The sequence below is a fragment of the Stegodyphus dumicola genome, chromosome 6, assembly GCF_044657685.1.
Source record: "Stegodyphus dumicola isolate Sdum_Otavi_A_Nest chromosome 6, ASM4465768v1".
NCBI lineage: Eukaryota > Metazoa > Arthropoda > Arachnida > Araneae > Eresidae > Stegodyphus > Stegodyphus dumicola.
The window spans coordinates 228,213,299-228,241,225 of NC_140773.1; the positions used below are offsets into that span (position 1 = coordinate 228,213,299).

General features: G+C 33.4%; 1 protein-coding gene across 1 annotated transcript in view; it reads right to left on the reverse strand.

Annotated features, from left to right (window-relative positions):
• LOC118184338 (uncharacterized) overlaps positions 1 to 27,927 on the reverse strand; it is a 62,411-nt gene that overhangs the window by 17,485 nt on the left and 16,999 nt on the right. Inside the window, exon 2 of the mRNA XM_035354001.2 lies at positions 27,605 to 27,682. Coding sequence (XP_035209892.1) covers positions 27,605 to 27,649 — 45 coding nt within the window. The 5' untranslated portion in view covers positions 27,650 to 27,682. The remainder of the gene's footprint in view (positions 1 to 27,604; positions 27,683 to 27,927) is intronic.

A 27,927-nucleotide genomic window follows, 5' to 3' on the forward strand; every position in this document is an offset into this window, starting at 1 on the left:
AAATAATGATCAACAATTGATTCAAGGCTTTCGTACGAATACAATAATCCGAATGGAATGTAAAAGATTATTACTATTCTATTTTATATTGAAAGTTGTTACACTACCTTGAAAAATCAATATTATAATTTTTAAGGCATACATGTAACTGAAATTATTAAATGCCACAAAAATGCAAATATAATGAGACTTTTCTATAATGCGACCACTAATGGCCGCTTCAAGCGATTTTTAAGCCACTTATATAGATGGTTGCATTAGAGAGGCAAATGTATAAAAGCCTGTTTGTTTATGTTGTAGGAAACACTTTTAGAGTTCACCGTCATGAGATTCTCTGTACTTATATGTAAAACAGTTACAAATAATACGTCTTGATAAAGCGATCTGACATATTTAGGCTTCTAAAATGATGTCAAAAATTTCAAAAAGGAAATGTAACAGAAAAAAAATCCTGATTTGGTTAATTTAAAGCAGTTAACACAGTTTATGATAAATAAAACATTAATTAAAGCATCACAGGCTTCAGTATGAGAAAAAATTAGCATAATCATCAAATCAGATTATTTAGGTTATGACAAAGTACCATAAGATTATCTGCCGAAGTGAATATGGATGCCTTCATGGAGGACTGTTTATAGCGAGTAATTGACAAAAATTATTTCATACGTCTGATAGAAACTGACTCGTATTTATGTTACACATGGAGAAAAACACGAAAATTTCCTGGTAAGCAGCACATCCGCCATGGTTTGAACACCAGTCGAACTACCAATATTCAACGATTTTTACCTCTCGACTGCTACTGGTCGAAGGCCATTTAAGTTATCCTCTGAATTTCAAAGTTATCGGTCTATGCTTTATTACACAATTATTCATGCTCAGAGTTTTGGAAACAAGAGATAAATTAAAAACTGGAATTCTAGATAACCAAGTTAAATAATTAAATTTATTTAATTTTCCATTTTGATACGTTTTACGTTATGAATACGAAAAGCTCCCACGTATGACTTATTTGGAGCTCAATTTGGAGAGTAGAAGGAATAAGCTTCTTTAATTTGGTTTGATTTACTTGACTATAACAAAGCGCACGAAAGGTATCTGCCTAAGAGAACGGTTGCCTTCGTGGAGGGCTTCCTAAGGAAAACTAGCTCGTAACCACGTTATATCGGGGAAAAACCACGAAAAGCTGCTTTGCTAGGAATCGAACCCAGATCTAACAACCAGGGTATTCAGCAACTTAACCGGTCGGCCGCTTTTAAGTTTCCATAAGCTTTACACGTAATTGTAATTAATATAACTACTATAAGTAAAAATACTTTCTAAGATATCCATCAGCCATCCATCAGATTTCAGCCTATCAGCGGCCGAGCGGTAAAGATGCTGAACACTGGTAGTTCGGTCCGAGATTCCAATACCGCGAATGGGCTGGCTGCATGGGCACTTTCGTGGTTTTCCCCATGTGTAATATGTATACGAGCCAGTTTCCCTTAGAAAGTTCTCCACAAAGGCATCCCTCCCTTTAGGTAGATAGCCCTCGTGCGCTTTGCCATAATTGAATAATCCTAATCCATCCATGTTTCTAGTTGATTTTTGGTATTCTGTGAAGATCACCACCCTAGAAAGATGATATTCAGTGCAAGCGTTTGTTTATACCTATAGAAATGCCTGTCACTTTTGGAAGTGATCGTCTTAAGGAGATGGTCGCCAATCGTTTATGAGCTACTAGATGGTCAGGCTCTGAGTAGGTTACGCATTGGTGCATTGTAAAATGCATTAAATCCTCTCTAATACGATCATCCGCGTTTCTAATTATTTTGGCCTTTGGTGGAAGTGGTCGTCTTAAAGAGATAATACTCGGTACAAGTGTTAATTTCTACTCTGAGAAATTATTTTGGAAGAGGTCGCCATAAGAGGGTTCATTGCATATTAAATGTTTAAATCCAGATCGCGTGGTTATAGGATCCATTTTTATTAGATTTTAAAATTTTAGTAAAATAAAAAATCTGAAAGGTTTCAGATTTTAAATTACGTTCAAATGGGCCTTTTTTTTAACATTTTGTGTGTTACCTTTATTTATTAAATATCATATTCTTCGCACTTAGACCATAAAATTCAGTTCAAGAGCAGTATCGCAAAATAATTTTAAATTGAGCACATTTTTAGAATTTCCGATTCACAGTCTCACGCGCTGGAGATAAAAATGTTTTTTCTGTACAACGTTGCCATGGCTCGCTTTGAAATTCTTGAGTTTGTTAATCAAAAATTCGTTACAAAATATAAAATCGATAATAAAACTAATTCCAAATTTCAAATTTGGGCTTCCAGCAGTAGGATTACGTCATTCGAAACTCGATGGCTCTAGGTACCGTTGTTTTATCACAATATTTGGTGGCAACAGTTTGAAAAGTGAAACGGACATTCAGAGTGATTCGACGCAAAATCACAAACTGAAAACATTAGTCCCTCAGGGACTAATAATTTTGAAATAAACCTCTTAATTTTAATAACTGTGGTATTCTTGTTTTCAAACTTAAGTGCAAAATTAAACAATTGTTTCCTGTGCAGATGCGTTACTTTTAATCAAAATCAAATGAGAAAAAAAAATTATGCGAAAATTAATTAGGTAAAAAATTTAGTCCTGTTCTTATCGCAAACCGTAACTTGAAATTGCATCTACAACTGTTGCTTATACCAAAGCTCAGGATGAATTAGTTTTCTATAGTGCGTCAATAAATGTTTCACTAAACCGCAGCTTAAGGCTATAACTACATGGGGTGCGAGGAGAGTAATTACTAAAGACCTGACAATGACCGACGCTGGACAACCCGCTTTCCCCCCTGGCTTCCATTGCGAAAGCTTTCTTCTCTAAACAACCCTCTATTTTTAACCTTAACGAAGAAACCATGGAGGTAGGCTCCATGGAAGAAACAAGCAGCCAACACATCTGCTTGCTTCTACTCGCACATGTTTCCGGTCATCCGAAGTTACGGTTGTTGAGATAAAACTTTTATCACCCAGCTTGGCGATCTTTCTAAACATGCCTTATATTTCTCATTGCAAACGAAGGGTGACATTTTTTCCTTTCCTTATTTTCCGGGACATTCTTTCCGTTTCCCTTTTTTCCGGGTGACATTTTTTCCTACAACCATTTTTAGAGGCATTTGTGATCTATTTTCTTATAATCTAAAATTTATAAGTCTAGCTACGAAGAATCAGAGGCGTAGGGAGGTGGGGCAAGGGGGGACATGTTTCCCCGGGCGCAGCATCCAGGGACGCTAAATTGATGCTAGGAAATTTTAGAATGAAGTTGTTTTCATTCTTTGTACATAGAAAGGGGCCCAAGATCTCCAGTTGTCCCTGAAAACCCTAGCTACGCCTCTGCGGGGAATCAAGACTTAGCTTTTTAACGGTATAACAAGTATCTCATTGGCATTGCCTCGAAATATTAATAAACCTCAGAACGTGTCTAACCGCTGTCTTGTTAATAATATAAACATCCTCACTGAATCATAACTACGGAATAATGCTGCGAATCCAGTTCCGCAAATGTCGTACTCTGCGGCATAATTCGCACCTGCGTGGAAGCAGGAAATGACCTTCAGTGACCGAGAGAGGAGGGTTTCCCTCCAGAAAGGGCTTCTCTGCAGCGGACACGGAAGTCCTCGACCGCCGCTGGCAGACGAGCCCCTGACCTTTTACTGAGAATGATAGTCTGTCGCGTGTGGGTCAGGAGAGAAACCGAGTTCCATGCTCGAGTGACCGCGAACAGAGCTGTCTTTTTTTTTTTTTTTTTTTTTTCTCCCGTTCGTTTTATATGCTTAATAAGTAGGTGTTTAGTTGACAAGAAATTCGGATTTTAATTCCTTCTATTAACAGCTATTGTTTTGCATGAGCGGTGCCGAATGCAGCAGTGGAACAATTTAACAAGACACGTTGTATTGTCACAAGAAGATTAAAATGTAATAAATAAATTCCATTTAATCAAATCATTGGAGAAAAATGACATCGTATTTTGTAATGTAAATAAATAAATAAATAAATGATTTTAGTATACGTATGCGTTAGCAATAATAGATATACAATTTATATCCGGTGAATTATTAATGAAAACGGTGATGTGAAAATGATGATGTGAAACATTAATTATATTATTATGTTTCATGTGTATAAGCCCTACGATGAATTTCACCAGTTGCAATTTTTTGTGTGAAATAGTTCCTCAAAATTAAAAAAATAAAATAAAATAAATGCCAATAACAGAAACATTAGCGAGTAATGATCTGACTTTTCGAAGAAATAAATTTTACTCTTCATTTCTTGAAAATGCTGTTGATAGTTCTCAAACGAACTGCTAATACCAAGAAAAAGTTTTGGACCGAAGTACAAGTGCTTAAAGTGCGCCGGAGCCCGGCTCCGGTACTTCTCAATTTTTAAGATAAATTACAATTTTAGCCAGAGGGCACCGGAGCCCTAAATAAGATGAGCTCCGGTTAGCAAGTCCACAAATCCACGGCAGTTAATTTTTCAGGCAGAGTCCTCCTTTCTTTGCTTTATCTAACACAGTAATCAGTTCCTGTCTATTCTAATAGCGATTCTTAACAGTCTTTTGATTGCTTCTTTGCTTGATTTTAAGTAGTTCCTAACAGAATACTCTTTCCCCGAACAAAAACATCCAAGCTTACATGTAGACTTTATGAGGCTCTTAGCCGTCTATTCGGCTGCGTTCCCGGAGCAGGGTAGAGCAGAGAGTAGATGGTTTCTGCTAGGAAGATAACACACTGTGAGGCTAAGGCCAGGTCAGTGATCTTCCTTGGTGGCGCTTACTCACTCACTTCTTTTTATAAAACTGAACTACAATTTAAAAGGAAAAAAATTTAAAGAGAAAAATTCAGTATCCACTGATGGGGGAGGGAAAGCGTAACCAGCAACTTTACATTCATTCTTAGGTGTCAGATTCAGGACTCATTTTACCCCTGACATACATATGCTTGATGGCTATAATTATATCAGCAGAAAGCCGCGGTCAAAGATAACGTTCTCTCTCACCAAGATTTCGCTCATTTTTTGTTTCCACACACTCATACCCTCATTCTATTTTGCCCTGGAATTTTCATCAGTTATATTTTAAGTATATTTAATTTTGGGGATGATAAAAGAACCCCCCTTACGATCAGAGCTTAAATTGAGCCGGAGCCGCCCACCGGATCTCGGCTCCGATGCTTCTTAGTTTTTGTAATAAATCATAATTCTAGCCGGAACGCACCGGAGTCCTGAATAAGAAGGCTGCGGCACTTCTTTTATGTAATTGAATAACAATTTCAATAGAAATTGTATCTCAAAAGTTTTATTTTAAAAATAAAATTATATTAAAATTGCTTATTAAATTTCAATTTATCTCTTTACATTTTATTTAATTTTAATTATTTAATTACTTCAATCCTTAATTATTTCAATAAATAATAATTAATTATCTAACCATTATCAATTAAATTATAATTAATTAATTATCTAATAATTATAACTTATATCATAATTAATTAACTGTCTGGTAATTATCAATTAGATTATAATTAATTAATTATATAATAATTATCGATTAAATAACAATTTATAAACATTAATTAAATAGCTATTAATTAATTTGTTAATAATTAACTATTTAATTTTAAAATTATTAATGAGTTTAATAGTCATTTTATTTATTTATTTACTCTTGCTCCTCTTTGCTGACGGTCTTCCATAGGGCTCCGCACTTCTATTCTTAGAAATTAAGCCCTGCGAAGTCCCAAAACATCAAACGTTCGGATTGATTAAAATCAGAGTAACTGGATCCCCTCCACCTTTTTAAGAGTGAATACCTATTCACCATCAAGCAAGCTAAGAAAACTTATTTCTTAGTTTATAGTATTTTGTTTCAACAAAATTTGTAGCCGCCGTTATCGATATACAGTTAGGAGTGTTGACTGCCAAACTTGTAGACCCAGAATCACACTGTCGAGCTAAAAATTCCTTTGAAATGTAGGTGGCAGGGCCAGATTTATGTATAAGCTACACAAGCTATAGCTTAGGACCCTCCCAAAAATTAAAATATACTATAAATCGTATTAAAATATATTATAATAGACTTATAAAGGGCCCCATATCTCAAATAGCTTATCAAGTCTAAATCTGGCTCTGGTTGGTGGTAGCAGAAAATCGGTAAGAGAGCTTTGGTTCGCTTCTCGGAGGGCTGGACAAATTTCCTATAATAGATATTGTCTCTTCCCAGCTTTTAGCCAGGGACAGACTCACTCATTCCTCCTTTTAGGGTGATGAAACCATAGACTTGATCTAGACTATGTTCACTAAATGGACTTTAACAACAACTTTAAGCAACAGCATAAGCATCATGCAGCTAAAACATTAATAAAATAGTTTTCCCCTTCATCTCTACATATAATAAAAGAAAGAGTCTGTATGTCTTTCGTTCGTGCTGCCCGGAAGCCAGGGCTACGAAATTTGGTATATAGGTGCATCTAGACAAGAGCCAGTGCACCTCGAAGCGAAATTTTCAATACTCGAATCAGATTTTTTTAAATTTTACCTTTCCGATTTTATCGCATCATTTTAAATAGTTTCATTCTTTTAGAAGTGGGGTATTGGCAACAGTTTTTCATTCAATTGTATGCTGGACTGCTGATTGTTGAAAACGTGTAATATTCAAAATTTGATGGCTCTAGGTACCGTTGTTTTTATCACAATGCGAGAAACATAGATACATTTCTGCAGGTTCTTCATAATTTAATTTCTTTAAATATAATACAGGGCGATAATATTGGGTGGCAACAATTTGAAACGTGAATCGACATTCATAGTGAATCAATGCGAAATGTCAAAACGAAATTAATAGTCTTTCTGGGCAAATTGCCCCTTTGGACTAATAAAAGCGCCAAACGATCTATATTGGCGAAAGAGAATTCAGATGCAGAGAAAGAAAGAAGTCTTTAAAAAAAATTTTGTGCAAACGTTATATTTGTGCTTCATTCCTTTCAGCGTGTTACCTTTATTTATGGAATATACTCCTAATAATATTGGCCTGATAATAATAGGTAAGACTGATGCTATTTAAAACTTATAAATGAATCTCTTTTAAACCTATAAATGAGTTCTATATTTCAACACCTCGATTTAAATGTTTGTAAAGACTGTTAACTTTGATTTGTATTCTATTTGTGTTCTATCTAAGCAAACACTCTAGCTCGTTAAATAAAGAATTCGTAGTAATTATAAGTTTAATAAAACTTTGCTGACTAGAGAATAGTGTGCTCAAACACCTTAACTGTGTTAAATACACGACATATCATCATTCAACTGAATTTGTTAAGTAGCTGATCTAAAAGGCGCATTCATCCTCTTTTATGTTAATTATACTGACTAGAAATTAAAAGTTCACGATAGCAAGAATAATTTTGTTTAAGAACAAATGATCCGCGTAGCTTTTGCTATCTAAATAACTGAAGTCTTACTATAACAATTTCACATTATGGTATGGAATATCCTTACATTATCTGATTAGATGAAATGAACGAGAAATGAGAAAAAAAGCAGCACTTGTCATGTCCCGAAGTTGGAACTACGTTCTTAAATACGTCAATAATGATCTAGGCCCATCAGCGGTCGAGCGGTAAAGTTGCTGAACACTGATATTTCGGTCTGAGGTTCGAATCCCGGCGAACGGGCTGGCTGTATAGGCGTTTTCGTGGTTTTCTCCATGAGTAACGAACATACCATCCAGTTTCCCTAAGAAAGCCCTCCACGAAGGTATCCGTTACCTCAGACAGTAATTTGTCATAATCCAATAAACAAAGATAATCAATAGTGAACTCGGTTGATGGGGGTAAAGTTATCTATCACTCTCGAAAGATGCTCGGTGTGTTTTTTCTGTTTCTTCTAAGACTGGGAGGATTTCTACCCCTTCCCCCAAGTGGCATCGAAGCGGCAAAATTAGAAACACGCTGCTGTAGAAAGCATGGTTGCTAGCAATCAAATATAAAGATCGTCCACATATTACTCTCTTGAAAATTTCTTAGGTTGGATTTCTATAGAACTCTTTTTCCTGATTTAAGGGGGAAAAAAAAAAAAAAACCGCTATACGGCAGTGGTGATTATGCTATTAATAATATAATGACTCATGTGTGGTAATAATAATGTCAATGTAATACTTCAAAAATAACAATAGTGTCTTCCGTAATTTAAGTTACAAAAACTTATATGCTCCATATTTTAATTCAATATTTTTTAAACATTTTGCAAACTACGGAAGATAACATTTATATTTTGCAATCTTCTGTAAAGCAGTAAAATTTTAAGACTAAATATTTTGATAATTTTTACACGGGGAAAAAAAGGTACTTTTATTTAAACTATATTTGAATTTATTTAAAATTCATTTATTGTAAAAATACTGTATGCAGTCAAATTTTTTAGATTTAAAAAAGTTGCAAAAAATTTTTTCCTGTGAAACGTTTTAACGTAATGGAAAAAAAAAAATATGCAGAAAGTAATAGTTGCTAGGAAAGGTACTTTTTAAATTCTATATAAACATTTTTGTTTTGTTTTTCTGATCTTGACCTTTTTTTTTTTACGTATCTAAGTACTCGTACGTATATTATTATGGATACATAATGGATCACTTACTTAAATTTAAATTTAACTGTAAAATAGTTAAAATTTGTAATAAATCACTCTTAAGTCTTCCAGTATAGGGAATTTTAAGGTTTAAGTTATTTATTGTCAAGCCCATTTGTCTAATTTTTCCTGTGTATAGTATTTTTAATTTTCACCTGATAAACATTTTTTTTTATTTTGAATGTTTTCCATGTTATTTAATAATATTATCATACTGCACACATAACTATTTAGTTTAAGGAAAATACGCGTTTGTTTTCGGCCTATTTGAAGTGATCCTGTAGCGGAGAATATAAGGAAAATTGAATAATGAATAAATAAACAAATAAAAGAATGTACTGCAAATCGTAAAGCTGCTTTAAAAAGAGATAGGAAAAATAAAGAAAAGTTTATAATTAAAAAATCCTTAAATTTCTAAAGGTATATTCACACTGTAGAAAAAATCTGTAAGGTTACTAAGAAAATTCGTGGAAACTGGGATGCCATGGACTGTTTGAGTAATCATAACAGGGATATTCTTTATAACTTTACAGGAATTATACCTGTAAAGGTTACAGAGGTTTGACATGCAAAGTTACAGGAAGAAATTCTGTAGGTACAACATAGTTTTTGTATGTGGATTACCAAAGGATGTGTCTGTAAAGGTTACAGATGTTTCAGCTAGGTAATGTCACAGGAAATAATAGCCTACTGCAGTCGTATTAACCTCATATTACAGTTTTGTGTTACGAACCACGAGAGAGCGCAGCTTTTTCCTTTTATGTTTATTGTTTTTCTTACCGCTTTGGGGATTTTTTGATTGAGATGTAGGAACAGCCACAGAAAAAAAGATGAATATTCTTCTCTAAGCAAACGAATTGTAAATAGCTCTAAAGTAAAATGTTTCGTGTGATAAAATGGCAAAGAATTCCATGTGTCCTGTGGATTTCTTGAAAGAAGGGTAAGCAAAAAAGTTTTCTTATCAAATATTGTTAGATGTTGAAGCTAAGGTATGCTAAAATATACAACTTTGCAGAAAGTAAAAGCAAAACCTGATGCTGCTTCTCGATATCTTATTAAGAAACAGCCATCTTTTTAATATAAGAAGATGGACTAATATTAATCAGACGATGCCGCTGGAGAATGAGGATGTAATGCGCTTTGGGAAAAAGGTCATAAAGGTACACACTTATAAAATCGAAGGAAAAAAATTAAGGCGAAAATTATGAGATAAATTAAATGAAAGCGACAGTATAAACGACAAGCCGACCACTAGCGTTAAGCTGCAATCAGAAACAAATTCTGGCAACTCTCCCGATATCCATTTCATTTCCAAGAATTTTTCTCACTTAGCTTTCACACGAGTAATTTGACAAATAAATATGCAGAGTTTTGTGGAAAAAAAAAAAAAAAAAAAGTAGTGTTGAAGAAGGAAGCTGGCAGCCTATACTCTTCGTAAATGAGATACAGATTTTATAATTGTTTTTTCGTAAAATGAATGATTACTGGTCCCAGAACCCTATACTTGGCAATGAAGTGATAAAGAAATTAATATGTAAAGACAGATCTTTAAAAACTAAACATTATTTTCGAAAAAAAGGATAAAAACTTTAATTTTTTGCAAAAATTAGAGCCTATTATTTCTCAGGTAAGAGAGCGGTTTTCAGATTATTTTAACCCGTATAAAAATCTTTCGGTTGATGAAGCTGTGGTAAAATTCAAAGGGCGTTTAGGAATTGTACATTATATGCCTTTAAAACCAGACAAGCGTGGGCTTAAAACTTGGATGTTATACATGTCTCATTTGAAAATCGTCCAAATGGTGGGTGTATGCGTTTTGATTCCTTCTGGGCATCACCCTCAACAATGCCTATATAATTCAGCTTATACAAATTATCCCGATCAAAGATGATCAAAAACTTTATATGATTTCAGGATGGAACTCATACAAGAATTACCAAATGTGTACTCACATTAGAAAGCGCATTTCATCATCATTTTAACTTACTCCCAGTCATTTTTATAAACGAAGAAAAACTGAAGGATGTCAATGTCATAATCAAGAATTGAGAAATCATATGATTTTTGTATGAAAGTAAGATAAAATGTAAAAAGAAATTAATTTTTATTATTTCACACATTGTTCAAATATTCCCATTTATGTGAAGAAAAATGAACTTAATAACTTGTTTAACTGTCCTTTCCTTTATCTCTTTTTGTATCCTACACTTGAAATTTCAAGGAAGTATGAGGGGTTATTTTACTTTGAATAATTATGCATGTTTAATAAAAAAAAAGAGAGAGACGATTTTATATAGCACTTATTTTGATATAAATTTCTATTCAGTACTAACTTCCTGAATGAAAATGTTTGTCTATTCACTAGCAAAAATTTATAGAAATATAAGACATTTCTAATTTTCGTGATGGATGGCTGTAAGACATAACCGGTAATATTTAAGTCCTATCAAACCACCATTTATCTACTAATTTGCACTAAATATTTCTTTCCTTCCTGCAGTGAAAATACATATAAAGGTACCATACTTTTCCATTTTATATAAGAATCAAAGAAAACGTTACTAAATTCAGACAAAAATAAATCCATGTACACCAGTTCCCTTATAAAGATCACTGCACTGTCATTTATACGCACAAAAATCTTATTCACCACATATATATATTTCCTTTAAATGAAAGCTATCACATCTTAAAACCGATTATTTTAAGAAATATAAAATACTCAAATCATTGAAAATACTGAGGAGAAATACAGAAAGCTACCGTTCACTAAGCAGAACAAGTTCAAGAAGAATCTGCAACTTACGAAGTATCAGTCCCCGGGGTTATGCAAGTCCTTTATCTTAGGGTGATCCTCAGTAAAACTCTCTTATAGTCCCCACACATCACATCTATTATCAGAAAGTTTCGAGTGAGTAAACATACACTATTCCCCTTCATAACTCGATACAGCTTTCTTTGTAAGTCTATACCCCGTCCCTTATTATGTTATGCCTGCCCGGTGTGGGCCTATTCATGTAAATCTCTTCGAGAAAAGTTACAAGCTGGCCCGAAAGTGACGCGTCTGACGCTCCGTGGTATGCGAGAAACCACAAATTACACCAAGAATTACGGAGCTGTTAAGAACTTATTATTGCCGTATTGCTCGAAAGTATTGACAAAAATTAATTAAGAATCCTGCCATTCGAGAGTATGATTACAATGTTAATGATTCCTGTTATAGTAAACAGCCAGTGCCCATTCTTAGTAATCAAACTGATTAATTAAGGTATACGGTATATAGATGTATCTTTATGTGCAATATGGGGAAGTGTTTTTCTCTTATGTTCAGCTCTCATCTAAGTAATTACTTTATGATATATTGTAATGTATATATTTCACATTAGCACACCTTGTGTCTTGCACTCGTTTATTTGTTTGTTTATGTTTACTGTGATTTGTTGTTGCTTATGCTCATTTGTCTGACGTAGTCAGCCCAAGCCCACGAAATTCCTCGTGCCAAGGAGCGCTGGATTACGCCCGCCGTTGGCAACAGTCTTGAGCACGTAACAGGTGACAGTACGATTTGGCTCAGTTCCGCCCCCAATTTTGATGGAGAGCACCTCGCGGGGACGGGTCCGAGGGTCTCCTACCCCTCTCCACTTCCACCAAACCACATGAGAGGACTTTTGGCTCGCCGCATATTTAGAGTGCTGCCATGCGGCACCGACACTATACATTTACAAACAACCATGCCATTTCCGGGATTCGAACCCGGCCCCTTCGGCACGGCAGTCAGGGACGTTGACCACTATACCAGTTGGGCGGCTTAATGTGATTTAAGAGGTGTTATCACCAGCTCGATCGGTATCTAGCTTCCCCAGTTAGTATTTCTTATGTCATTTCTCGAATCTTGGTACCCTCTAACTATTCTAATTCGTAATCTAAATAGCCGATAATTACTGTTATCTGAAATTATTAAAAAACACTTATGTAAATATGTACACGCGTACTCTATTTCCCATTCAGTTATTTCTTGTTGTAGTAATTCGAAACAACGTATTTATTCGATTAGGAGTAGGATCCTTAGACCCAGGCACCCTGGTGCTGCACCACTCTCTCGCGTACAGAAAGCTATCGATGCTCGCAGACAGTGGATGAAATCGCAGAATAACCTCCAAGAGGAAGCAGTCATTTTACTTAAGAACATTACTGTTGACGCTGTGTCATTTTACTTAAGTAGATTACTGTTAACGCTTCCATGGTAACCAGACTTCCTACCATGGAGGTAGGAAGTCTTCGGTGGTAACCTACTATGCAGGGCATGGAGGTAGGAACCTCCTCCATGATGCAGGAGTGGGGGAAGAAAACCACTGCAAGAGAAATTCATTTGTATAACACGGGCATTTTCGTTGTTTGAAGAAAACAAATTTGGCCATCTTTCGATGCGAAATAAATAAATCTACAATTCAGTCTTTATTCAAGATAGCCCGTTTAGTAATTATTAATTGCTAAACTTACCATCAAACACTGATGTGATTTTTTATATGCTTATAATTCTAGCTAGAAATATTAGCATTGTCAGTTAGTGAAAGCATAGAAGAGAAAGTATACTCGTTTTGTCTAGTTAACGTAGCATGTTAAATCTCTGAATCTTTGTACCAATGAATGGGTAAGCGTTGCGGAATGCTTCTGGTGTTCCTGAGTCTGATACGGTTTTAAGGATGTAACAAGAATGAACATTTTATGCCATACGATTTACTTTCATGGGCTGAAAAAGCAAGCTCAAATAAGTATCAACTTAATTATTTAATTCTAAATAATTCTCATAAGAAACTTGGGAGTCATTAGTACGGAAGTCGAACGTTTTGTAACTCTGGATATTTCTGTACCGCTTTTGTTGCGAAAAATGAGTATCCAGGTTACTAACATCCGGGTTTAGTTATTGAAATACATCACTTTTCTTTCGGAGGGTGTTGGCTCAGTCAACACTTTTTGAAAGAAATGCCTTGCTTTTCACAACACGCCTGCTAATTTTAATAGGCAAATCTTCTATCTTCTAATGGCTCAGCTCTGGCCAAACTTTTATCAAGAATCATTCAAGATCATTGCTAAACTCAAGAGCATTAAAAAGAATTCCTCATTGAGAATGCAGCATGTTGCTTTCTTCTTGTTGAAAGCTAACGACTTCTTTCTATAACGTGACCCATCCTATGATTATCTTCCTTATTACGGGTTAGGCAACCAACCTATTTTAGATTGAAAAAAAATGTGCAACTCTCCTTCCCATTCTGCCTAATGTTACATTAACAACTGAGGTGCAGTCTTCCTCTTGAATTCTCCTACATTAGACTCTTTTGAAAATGACATATTTGTATCTTGTCGTTGACTAAAATTTTGGATTTGTTGTTTTTCATACCAATTTATTGGCTCGGACGATTCTGAGTTTTGGAGCTCATATTTTTATTTCCATGTTTTGCTCTGAATATCCATACTTCCAAACTCCAAATGAGGATTCACATTGCTGTGATTTCATAAAATGTTTTGCAAGTCCCCCCCAGAATGTTTTATTTTTATTTTTTTATAAGCCTAAACGGGAGTTAAACTCAAAGGGCTATTAGTCTCAAAATGGCATTTTGGGTCGTTCCACTTTCTGCGTTAATTCACGTTTCAAATTGTTTCCACCAAATATTATCGCCATGTATTATACTTAGAGAAGCTAAATAATGAAGAATCTGCATGAATGTTTCTCGCATGATGAAAAATCAACGGTACCTACAGCCATTAAATTTTGAATAAAATAGTCCTCCAACCGAACATGGGCACTTGGAATCGAATCTTGAATTTCGAATTTGTTTTATTATCTACTTCAAATTATGTAAAAATGTAAGAATTTTATTCATCGTTAAATTGCATTCGATAGCGGTCACAATGGATATTTTCGTTGAAATATAAATACATCTGTACGTAAGGACAGAATAAAGGATTCTTCCCCCCCAAAAAAAAAATTATAAAACTGATTTAAAATGGATTCGAAAGAGATTTTTTCGTGGCGTCTGTACGTACGTATGTATGTATCTATCTCGCATAACTCAGAAACGAATAATCTCAGAACGTTGAAATTTTGTATGTGGGACTGCTATAACATGTAGATGTGCACCTCCCTTTCTGGTTGCAAACAGCCGCACCGAAAGTATATATATATATATATATATCCATTTTGTTACTCGGCGTAGTGAGCTCAGTTTCTTTATTCTTATATCTTTGTAAATTGGGCATTTTTTGCTTTAAAAATGATTTAAATTTGTTGTTCTTATCTTCGTTTAATAATCTTGTTACTCTATTACAGCAAGCATTTTTGCTCATAGTGATTTAACTACCATCGACCTTCATGAGAATAATAGTATTTGGATTTGAATGAATTTTATAAAATGCTGCTACTTTTTTTTAATTCGATTGTATCGTAGAGCAGTGTGGAGTCTCGCGATTTTTCAAATTAAATAAATAAAAATTCGCCAGTCATTGCGATGTAGCGTTGCAAACAAAGTACAAAATTTTTAATTGTCTTCTTCTCCCTATACTTACAGATATGTACGATAAGTTTTAGTTTCATTCTAAAGCTGTTTTACATTTATATTTGTATTAAATACAGCATTGCAAAGCACTCAATTAATCGGTAGCGATGGCGGCTGCACTAGCGATTCACATATTTTATCTACTATATTTCACCTGTATTTTCTCTGCCTGAGTGAACACACGCTTCTTCAAATTGCACTTTTGAAATTATTTTAGAAATTTAAAAATCTTCTTTTTCTTTGATTTTGATTTGTGAAATTTTTGCCTCTCATTATCAATCTAATATATAAGCATGCACAAATACAGAAAGAAAAGGACATATAATGGAAGGAAAATTTTGAAGAAATGTGGGCTCAATCTGAAACGAACAACTCAAAATTCTAATAGCAAAAGTTAGGGAGGAAATAAAATTAAAAGCAGAAATTTTCGTCGATTTCTAATTTGTTTTGAAACAACAATATACAAAGCTGAATTTGTAGCGACTGTTTCAACTAATTTTGATTATGATCGATTAACCCTTTCCGGCACGCTACCTTTTAAAGTCGGAGTTTTGATTAAAAAAAAAAAAAAAAAAAAAAAAAGGGGAGGCAGTCTAATTAGACCTAGAGGAGTACACAAATAAAATTTTGTGAAGATAGCATTTATCGTTTTAATTCTGTGGGTGTGTCCAAAGTGGGCACACTGATTGAATAGAGCTTCGAAAAGAGTGCTGAAACGAGCATTGTTGTCAATGAATTGACCGATGAGATGCGGAGACACAAAGAATACAGACTCTCAGGTGTCCTAGATTATCGGTGAGCCCGGTCTGGGCCCACCTAGGGTTCGCCGTTTGATTTTAGGCAAGATTTAAAGGTAAAAATTTAAAACTAAAATAGAATAAGGAGATTAGCATACAGCCAAAAAAATAACATGGAAATTTCTTTTTAAACAATTCCTTTTATACCCTAAAAAAATCTGGAAGATTTCTTTGAAAAATGGTCTTAAAAAACTAAACATGGCTAAAATATATGGACTGGTTTGTGTTGAGCTGCCATCTACTATAAATAAAGAAGGTTCAGAGTAACCTATAGCAGCCCATAAATCCTTTTTCATTCAATTTTTCTGTGCGTACAGAAGGAAATTTTTAGGTGTGTCCAGACCGGACACACTGTGCCGCAAAGGGTTAAACGTGACCACAGGGCATTAATTATTTTTACGAATTGTTTTATTGTTTTCTGATCAATTATGATCAATTTTTTGCCCCATTTAATCGACTAAAACTGAATATAGGCTAAATGCGCTAGCGGATATTAATGATGTCAGTATTTTAGAAATAACTCATAACAGAAGAAAACATCCTCACACGATTTTTTTTATATCAAAGATCAATAATTAGAGAAGGATTACAGCGGTATCGTTCTCTCCGTTGTTAGATACATTACTCTCAATCTAACTTAACTGGCATCGGGTACTTATTATTAATAAATGCTAGTTATTAATAATGCTAGTTATTAATAAAAATTGATGTCTTTAATTATTGCCTGAAAGTCGTCAATAGACTATAATAATCAGCACTAATATGCGCCCTCACAGGAAGGCGCCCCACCTTTTGTGCAGGCCCTACAAATAAACAAATGTTCTTAAACGTTATCCTCACATTTGAAAAAAATCTGATGTGTACACCACATGACTTCCTTGCACGGAATATTAAATTATACGCATTTTTTCTTGCAATTTATTTTAACTTATTAGATTGAATTAAACCTACTTCGCCGTCAGCGCATAAACCACAATAGAATAAATGCATTCTTTAAAATTCACTTTGTTTACCATAGCGGCATTCTGGCGCTAGGTTTACTAAACAGTATTATATTTCATTCATATTATAACTCAGAATGCACAAAATGTATATCATTTAAAGAATTGTCTAATCGTTGCCACATGTTCTATTCAAATACTATAATAAAAGAAATTAAGCAAACAAAACAAAAAATAAACAGCTTTTCACAGACGATTGAGTATTTCTCATTTAATTAATTCAGTTCTCACTTCGCGAGAAGGCAGAAATACATAAAAACTCAAAATATCTATATTAAAAATTACGAAGTAAATTTCAAACGCTTATTTCCTCGAAAAAATTCCAGAAAGAATTTAGCATGATTTAATTGGCAATAATAAATGAATGCGTTATCTTTGTTGTTGCGAAGCAAAGTTTCTCTATATTGGCAACAAATCCACTAGTCTCCTGTTTCAAATGTAAACATCAATGGCCGCCATTAAAAACAGGCTTAGCGGCAATTAAACAACTTTAAAATTGCTGATAATTCTAAAAATATTGCACACAGATTTACTAAAGGCATAAAATCCTTGACCGGAAGATAAAAACAACATAATTCAATCATTTTTAAAGCAAAAAATGTACAATTTACAAACATATAAGAGTAAAGAAACTGAGATCACTGAGCAGGGTAATAAAGTGGATATATATATAAATATATTTATATACGTTTGGTTCGGCCGATTGCAACCAAAATACGAGGTGCACATCTACATGTTATGGCAGTCCTATATACAAAATTTCAACGTTCTGAGGCTACTGGTTTTTTGAGTTATGCGAGATACGTACGTACACACGAAAGTACGTACGCACGTACGTACATACGTTCGTACAGACGCCACGAAAAATTCTCTTCAGATTAATTTTAAAGCAGTTTTATAATTTTTTTGAAGGAAAAGAGTACTTTATTCTGTCCTTACGTACAGATATCACGCCAAAAACATCGTTAAATTGCATTCGATAGCGGTCAAAATGGATATTTTCGTTGAAATATGCTGTCTGAAATTTTTCGCGATTACGATACTTCCTTTTTACTTCGTGCAAGGAAGTAAAAAGAGACATCTCGCAGGTTTTTGTAAGAAGAGGAGTAAATTATCTTTGAAAAATTCAGTATTACAATTCAAGTATTATTCGATACCTTCCGATCTAACGCTTCAAACACAGTCATGGATAACCATAGACATCGCTTTAATGCAGCTTGCTTCCCAATGGCGTAAGTAAAGGTATGCAAAGAATGACGTCACACGGAGTCCTGAAGGCTTAGGGGGCCCTTGAATGGCCAGCTAAATTTACTAAATAATATTGATTAATTGATTACATTATCTCCTAAGTTTAATTATAGTAGGATTATCTTAAAAGAGTGAATCCATACTAGTAAGTTATATTTTGAAAGATGTTTTGAAGTAACTTGAAAGTAAAATGTTAAAAATGTTTTAACGGTCTCTGCAATTAAATCATGAATAACAAAATTTCAATTGTAAAAGGAATAAATTAAAGGCAAGAATTAAGTTAAGTGCATGTAATCATTGTCATTGATCGGAAATTGGTTGACTTTTCAAGGGGAACAAACCAACTCCCGTTCAATGAACAATAATTAATAAATAAATACGATGGTGTTTCGTCTTTACTCGAGCAATAAGGCTAAGCCAAACCGGCAATTCAAGTCAGGCCAAATATTTCCGTGAATAGAAGGGATTATGAACCAATGCGTATATTCAAAGAATTTATTCCTATTAAGTATTTTAGCCAATTCAATTTAGAGTGAAAAGCAATTTCTGCAGTAAATTTCGAAAATGCTCGAGTAACCGTCCCCCGACACCCTCGTGTTTATGCATTTGAGTTCAATATTATTTGTAAAAATTAAACATTGGAAATTGTCATTATGAAATAGAATTCAAAGTAGTTGAAATAAACACGAGTAAATTACGAAATATAAGACAAATAATGCAAACTTTGTAAAAACAAATCAAAAATAATATAAAAATAAAAAAATATAATAAGAAAAGTGAATGTACATGAAGATATAAAGGCCAAAAAAGTATTAATTACGTTCTTTCTAGTGCGGAGTGGGGAAAGTGTTCTCTTCGCGTCTGACTCAGAAGTGTAGTGTTTCCGAAATTCTTAGCGGCAGCGGTGGCTTTAAATAATATCAGTCGGTAAGACTTGGGTGAAGTAATTTATGGTAGTGGGTGGGACTCGGAATTCTTGAGGGATGTACTCTGTGGAGTTTTTATTTGAGTGAAACCGTCTGTTACAATACTACTGAATGGAAATTAATTAATTTATGGCTAATTGTCGTGTCGAAACGATTAAGAATTTAAGAAAGGAAAAAAGGAATTTTCATTGTCAAAGAGCTATTTGACGGACTAAAGATTATGAAATAGGCCCATTTTTTTTAGTAACAGCATAAGTCTGAAGACAATTAGCTTTTTACAATATATGCAACTGAGTAATTACACTATATACAAATCCTTCAACTGATAGTCATCCAACTTATACCGCCTTCTCAGGTTTAGGAACAAATTATCATATCCCTATCAGATAAATGATTTAGAGTGATTTCATCAGATAAATGATTTAGAGTATTTAACGCCTGCTCTTTTAAGGCAATGGTTAATAAATTGATTGCGTATTGGATTATTTTTGAGAATTTTAATAAGGAGCAAAATTTCTTGTAAATCTATTGTATCTGTGCAGATATTTTTAATTTATTGTATTTGATTTATTGTATTGTTAATTACTTTTTTTTTTTTTTTGGATATGTTGGAATTCCAATTTATTAATTTGTTAGTATTGAAATTGAAGTTTCTTGTTTTGTCAAAAAGTAAAAATTTTTTGTAGTTAATGATTTGAAGATCTGGATAGTCTATGTTATTTTGTGAATTATTAGTTTTATTAAGTGTAAGACAATTTGGATAAATCTCGGAGTGTTCAATTTTACAAAAATTATTAATTGGAATAAGGTCATCAATGTGAGTGCGCTTGTAGTAATTTAACTCTTGTGGTTGTAGATTGTTTTGGAAGTTAAATTCTTTGATAAATAAAAAGATATTACAGATCGAGGTGCTGGAATGTAAGCCCACGCGCAGTCCTCTGACTTGTTTAAAAAGTTCAACTTTTTAAATAAGTCAGAGGACTGCCACTAGAAAGAACGTAAGTTAATTAATACTTTTCAGGCCTTTATATCTTCATGTACATTCACTTTTCTTATTTTTATATTATTTTTGATTTGTTTTTACAAAGTTTGCATTATTTGTCTTATATTTTGTAATTTTCTCATGTTTATTTCAACTACTTCGAATTCTATTTCATAATGACAATTTCCAATGTTTAATTTTTACAAATAATATTGAACTCAAATGCATAAACACGAGGGTGTCGGGGGACGGTTACTACATTTTCTGCAGTAAATTTCAAGCATTTTCGAAATTTGCTGCAGAAATTGCTTTTCACTCTAAATTGAATTGGCTAAAATGCTTAATAGGAATAAATTTTTTGAATATCAGGATTGGTTCATAATCCCTTCTATTCACGGAAATATTTGGCCTGACTTGAATTGCCGGTTTGGCTTAGCCTTATTACTCGAGTAAAGGCGAAACACCTTCGTATTTATTTATTAATTATTGTTCATTGAACGGGAGTTGGTTTGTTCCCCTTGAAAAGTCAACCAATTTCCGATCAATGACAATGATTACATGCACTTAATTTAATTCTTGCCTTTAATTTATTTCTTTTACAATTGAAATTTGGTTATTCATGATTTAATTGCAGTCCCAGTTAAAACATTTTTAACATTTTACTTTCAAGTTACTTCAAAACATCTTTCAAAATATAACTTACTAGTACGGATTCACTCTTTTAAGATAATCCTACTATAATTAAACTTAGGAGATAATATAATCAATTAATGAATATTATTTAGTAAATAAATTATTATTAACTTATTTTGCAGCAATTGCGCAAGCAGTAGTAACTTGTTTTAGCACTAAATGAATTTAAGATCATACAACATTATATATATATATATATATATATAATAGAATCCGTCTTCTTTTAAATTTTCAGGGACAGTCTGCGTCATATGACAACAATTAGAGGGTTCTTGGAAGCAGACAAAAAAGCTGAATCCAATGTTACATACGCCATCTTATTCGAATATTTAAGCAGTTAATATTAGTATTTAATTTTCGTGTTTTACTTCAATATATGGTACATTATAAAGTTTCTCCGCACAAATATTATGTATATTAAATATTAAATTTTTTTCGTTATTTTAAAAGCACTTAATGTATTAAAGCTTTACTTCCTTAAGGTGATTTGTGATTTCCTCAGCATCAAAGTGTAGGAAAATTAAAAAATAAAACGGCGTGGAGATTCATTATCGGCGATTACCATGGCAGGCCGAAGACAACAAATCTTATTTAATTCAGTATTCTGATAATGTAGCTTCGAAAGGCAGAACACGCTCTGTCTTATTATAAGGTATTTCTTCCGCCCTCTTAGCGAGCCTTCGTGGTGTAGTGGTCTGCACGCTCAGCGTGTAATTGAGAGGCCTGCGCTTCGCTTTTTCATCTTGCCTGTTTCTAAAAAAATACCTAATGTCTCTACATTATAATGTAAAGACCTCCTTTTAAACACATGCGAGCTAATTTGCATTCTGACATGGACAAGGAAAGAAAATATGACAATGCAGGTCAAAATCATAAAATAACTAGTTAATTAACATAAAGGAACTCTAGGACATACCTAAATAGAAAAAATAATATAAATTATATATTAAAATTATATTATTATTTCTTCTCTAATCCAGTAACTGATAGGTTAAAATGTTTCTAGTAAAAGTTAAAAACTGCAGTACAAAATTTAGTGCAGTATAGTTAGGCATTTCTGGAGAACATTAACATCATATTTGGTTTTACGAAGCAAAATTATTTGTGCGTTTATTTAAACAAAAACATGAAGTATAACTTAATTCACTTCTAATTTATGTCTCGCTAAATTTTCGTTAAATTTTTTGTTTATATTTTTGAAAGCTGTGAAAGATGAAAAAGACGATTTCTAGTCTAGATATTGTTTTCCTTATAGACTCGCGAAGTTGACATACTGTTTGTTCATAAGTCGATTATATCAAAGGGCGAGAGCGCTGTTTGCCTAGTGGAAAGAATGGTCTCTGACAGAAAGTAATTCGTATTTACTTACACAGAAAAAATAGAAAATACAACAAAAATGTTTATGCAATTAGGCCATTCTCTAGGTTTCGTACTTAGGATGAACTACTACTGTTCAGTGGTCTTGATCATTTGGCCGCTTGGGGTAGGAAATTGCTGTATTGATGAGACTGCCTTAATTTTAGCTCCCGTAGATGATAGGTAATGGATGTTTAGAGGAAATAAATTATTAAAACTAATATTTAGATTGAACATGAATGTAAAGAAAAATGTGAAATAAATTGCTTATAATTTTACTAGAAAGCCCGGTGGTCCCGGGTACAGACAACCAATCAGACGAAAGTTCTGCTTCTGAAGAATCACGTGATCCCAATGTGAGCAATAATCAATTACTTTTTGGCGTTCAAGGTCTTTGTAGTAAGTGAGAATGGTAATCTAGCTACGTGTGTTTCCTGGAATTGTGCGGGTTCTGAGAATTGTCCCTTTCGACGTCAAGTCCCTCGTTGCCGAAACATAATGTGATTGGGGCCTTAGAATCAGAGATACTGCAATCAGCTCGTGAAATAATTTTGAATCCACCGGCGACGGACAAATACAAATCTTTAAAAAAAAATTAATTTCTGCTTATGAAGAATCCGAAACAGTTAAAATCAAGCAGTTATTGCACGATTTACGGTTGGGTCATATGAGGCCTTCTCAATTGCTGTCTAAAATGTCAGACTTAGCCGCCGGTAACCTAACGGATAACATTCTTAAAACATTATGGATGAATAGACTTCCATCTAACGTGCAAACCATTTTAGCGACCAGTAGCGAGCCACTTAAAAATCTTCCCGAAACCGCTGATAAAATTTACGAGCTGGCCATTCCAGCGCAAATACACGCAGTACAGGCTCCTGGTCCAGGTATTGTGGCGTTACAGGCTCAAATTGGTGATTTGTCCAAACAGGTTACTCAGTTAGTAGCCATCCAAGCTGAACCTTTTCAGCGCAACCGCTCCACATCACGTGGTCGAAATACACATCGTAGCCCACTGAGGAAACATTATGAAAGCCCTCCTCCGGGTATTTGTTTATACCACCACAAATTTGAAAACAAGGCAAACAAATGCCGCTCACCGTGTCATTATAACGACCAGGGAAACGAGAAGGGCCGTTGCACGAAGTTGTGAACGGCAGCGGCCGGAATTTTGCACGCTTTTTTCGTCATCGAAAAGAATTCGGGCTAAGGTTTCTTGTAGACACCGATGATGATATTTCTGTCGTTCCACCACATTTTCACGAACAAAAGCACCTTACCAAGTTACAACTTTATGTAGCAAATGGAACTCCTATTTAAACTTTTGGTGAACGCCTGATATCTCTTGATTTAGGATTGCGCCGCAACTTCCAACGGCCATTCATTATTGCTACTGTTTCCAAGTCCTATTATTGGCGCTGACATTTTTCAAAAATTTTCTTTGCTTGTCGATCTTAAGAATCGCCGTTTGATAGATTTAAAAAGTATTGTTCGACGTTGAGATTGCTTGCAATAGAAAAAGACATAACGAGAACTTAAAAGAGGGCGACTTTATGTAAAATCTAGAAACGGATTTTTTCTTTTATTTCAGAAGTTCATCAAAACTTAGGGTAATTCAAGAGGAGAATCTTATAGTTGGGTTTTGGAATGATTACTCTGCAATGTACTTCTGTAAAATTTCCAATGGAAATTAGCTTAAATATCAATACAATTTAACAATTATAACAAAAACTGAAAAGTTTCAGATTTTAAATTACGTCCAAAGGGGCATTTTTTTAACGTTTTGTGTATTACCTTTATTTATTAAATATCATGTTCTACGTACTCAAACCAAAAAACTCAGTTCAGCAGCAATATCGCAAAATAAATTTAAAATGAGCATATCTTTAGAATTTCTGATACACTATTTCGCACGCTGGAACAGAAGTGTTGCAAAATATAAAATTGATAATAAAACAAATTTTAAATTCTAATTAGGGCTTCCACAGGATCATATTTTATGGAAGATTACATTGCTCAAATTTTGATGGCTCTAGGTACCATTGTTTTATCACAATGCAAAAAACATACATACATTCATGCAGATTTTTCATTGTTTAATTTCTTTAACTATGATGCAAGGCGATAATATTAGGTGGCAACAATTTGAAAAGTTATTCGCCGTTTATAGTTTTAAACGCAAAATGCCAAAACGAAATTAACAGTCCTTCGTGGCAAATTGCCCCTTTAGACTAAAAAAGGAAGAAAACTGTATAAAGTATTTTCAGCCTCCTTCCAGCATGGCTTCGTGGTGCAACGGTTAGTACACTCGGCGCGTATTCGGGAGGTCCAGGTTGGAGTCTCGCCGAAGGTATTGCTCATTTTTCACATCTTCTGCTTACAAACTAACCTAATGACTCTACAATTGAAAAAGATTGGAAATTCGTGGATTTGTTTAACATTCTTGGAGTCTTAAAAAATTCACGAAAATCGTAGAAATTTTCACCGCGATAAAGTCACTAGTCTATATACAATCTTAATTAAATATTTCAGGTCTTTGTAACTGTATAGTTTGTTAAAGAAAATGCAGCAAACTCTAATTAATCGTATTTCAAATATTTGTAACTCTAGTCATGTGAGTCGCTTATTCTTTCTTTTTTCCCAGCCGAATAAAATTAAACTTATTATTAATTTATTTATGTACTTTTATTTTTTTCCTGATACATAAAGATATTTTATCTAAAAACTATGCATTATATAGCTTCATTTTATTATTTGTGGGTAAAAGAATATCTTAAATTAATTTAAATTAAATATGTCATGCATTTTGTTTCATTTAAAATACAAAATTATTTGCTTAGTATTCGGGCAATAAAAATAAAAACAAGATAATCTATTTAGTGTTTGAGAATGAGTAAATAAAAATTAACTTCATTGGATTATATTACGTAAACAAACAAAAAAATAATATTTTTCAACAAATAAAAAGTTAATTCACGTGGTTTAATTTCGGCGATCCTTTTGTGTTTTGTATTTTGTTTCAAGCAAATAGGAAATATTTCATTTTTTATTGTTTTTGTTGAAGGAATATATGACAAGTAAAAAAATAATATTACTTGTTTTTTAATAAGTGCGTTGGAAACAGCAAATTCGTTTTGAAGAATTTTACTCCCTGCCCCTTCCGAGTATCATATACTTAAATTCCAGAAGAGTTTCAGGCATGACAGTTTCATGAAGTCCACATCAGAAGTTTTTCAGTGGACTTTACATTTTATCCTTTCACTCCTTCTGATTGAATATGTAGTTATGTTAGATTTTTTTTTAGAGCAAGGATCCTCTTTTAAGAAATGGATGGTCAAGGCTAGGTCGAACATTGCAGAATTAATCTATAGGATTACGGACTAAGGGGATAATACTTGGGCCGGAATCTGCCAAAATTTAGTATACAGAACTTGGTAGGTTTTTATATATGCTCCCATTAGGCCCAGATATTTGGAGTTCTGTAACACAGAATGAATAAATAAGACAGTAAAAATCGCGAATTAAACAGCTACGTTTGCCGAAATGGCAACATCATAAGATGTTCTAAAGATCGGTATGAATTTCATCTCAGTATGAAATTTTAGAAGCAAGAAAGTTTTACTAAGACGATGTGATTTTCAATGAATTGCAAGCTTTATAACAAAGTTTGAGGAGATGAGCAACTGAAGCTTTTCAAAGGATCTAGTGTTTATCTATGATGGTACATCGTGCAATCCCACTGTACAAGTCGCATCCAGTATTTATTAAAAATAATGATTTAGGACATAGAGAGATTACCGTATAGTTTGAATACAATTTGAAATTCACAAATTAAATTGAGAAAATATGAGTTCATGTAATAAAAAATAATAGATAAACATAATGAGATAAATATAATAATGGAACTGCATTAATAATAAAGAGATGTTCACGGAGTCAAATCTTTTGAGAATAACATAAAAAAATACTGTGAGAAAGAATCTGAGAGCTCAGGGATTTGAGAATGCAAAAATTGGGAATTCAGAAAATAATTTTGAAAAGAAACCAACACAATTTTTAAAAAACGGACACTTAAAATGGTATGCTGGAACAGATTATAACAGTAATGTACACTGCGGGGGGGATGGGACAGTTCTATATCTTCCGTTCTTACTGGGATGATTGACGAAACTAAAACTGCTTTTTTCATATCTCGGAAGCGCGACTTAGGATATGTGTTAGATTTATATATAGCACTGTTCTAATATAGGTATTTTAACACAAAATCGGACTTTTTCTGAAATAGCATGCCAATTTTTTTCTATGTTTCGATTCTACAATTCAAATTATGCCAAACTGACAAATTTTGTAAAAATCGCACAAGTAGTTTTTTTTTTTTTTTTTTTTTAAATTAGCTCTCAAAATTTTACCTCTTCAACGTTAATTGTGTGTGTGTGTGATTACGGCAAAGCCTCGAGGGCTATCTACCTTAAGGGAAGGGATGCCTTCGTAGGAAGGATTCGAACCTCGGATCGAACTACAAGTGTTCAGCGACTTTACCGCTCGGCCGCTGTTGGGGCAATGTTAATTGAATTTGATATATATTTATTAATATCTCTTTTTTATTAAACTTACTTGATTTCTTCTTCCAGAATTCAAAATTTAGGCTTAATACAAATATAATTTGCACATATTGTATTATTTATTTTAAAAATCAGTATTTTAAAATATTTTTTATAAATTTTTCGAAAAAAATTTTGTATTATAACCTATAAAATTTTTAACAACATTTTAAAATAGACGTATTCCTAAGCATATTTACAAAAATTAGAGTTTTTTTATTCAAAATTTCTTAAGATATACGTGAATTTACATTTTGAAATTTGGTGTATAATAAGCGATAATAACGAAAATGTGGTTTATGCACTTTGATAAAATTAATTGAAAGAATGAACGATGGACCGTGTTTCCTCTAGTGCATTAATGAACTAAAAATTAAAGTAGGTTACTATAAATTAAGAATTCCGCCAAGTAAATTATTCTTAGCTCAAGTAAAAAAAATTCGCCAAGATAAATTTTTAAATTTCTCCATAAATTTCTCACCAAAAATTATAAAATTTAATATCTAGGTATGATTTGAGTCGTAGAATGGAAATATGGAAAAAAATGCTATTTTATTTCAGAAAACCGTCAATCGAACTAGTAGGACGGGAGATACAGAACTGTCCCATCTTTTTTTCCCCCCGCAGTGTACAATAGATGCATCGGTAGCTATGACAATAAATTAGTAAAGTTCCCCCCCCCCAAAAAAAGTATATGTTTTTGATGTTTAATATCTTTGGTTCAGCTCAAAAAAATATACATTAAGAGAAGTTCAAGCAAAAAAGTTTTCAACACTCACCATTAGTACTGCTATAATAGCTACTATTGCCTGGGACCACAACATAGCGATAAGGAGTCGCCGACAATAAACTGCAGCCTGTAATATAAGAATAGAATGATATAAATGATCAACTTATATATGCATAAGATAACTAGACAGTGAAAATATCTTATTTTTGATCTTCTAAATACATTTAGAAATATGTATACATGGAAAAAGTATCCTTGTATTCGAAAAGAGCATAATATCGCCTCTGACTAAACTAAACGAGTTGTTGTTAATCCAAGTGGATTTTACATTCTTTTTTTCCCAGAATTTTGACATATAGAGTTTGATTTTCT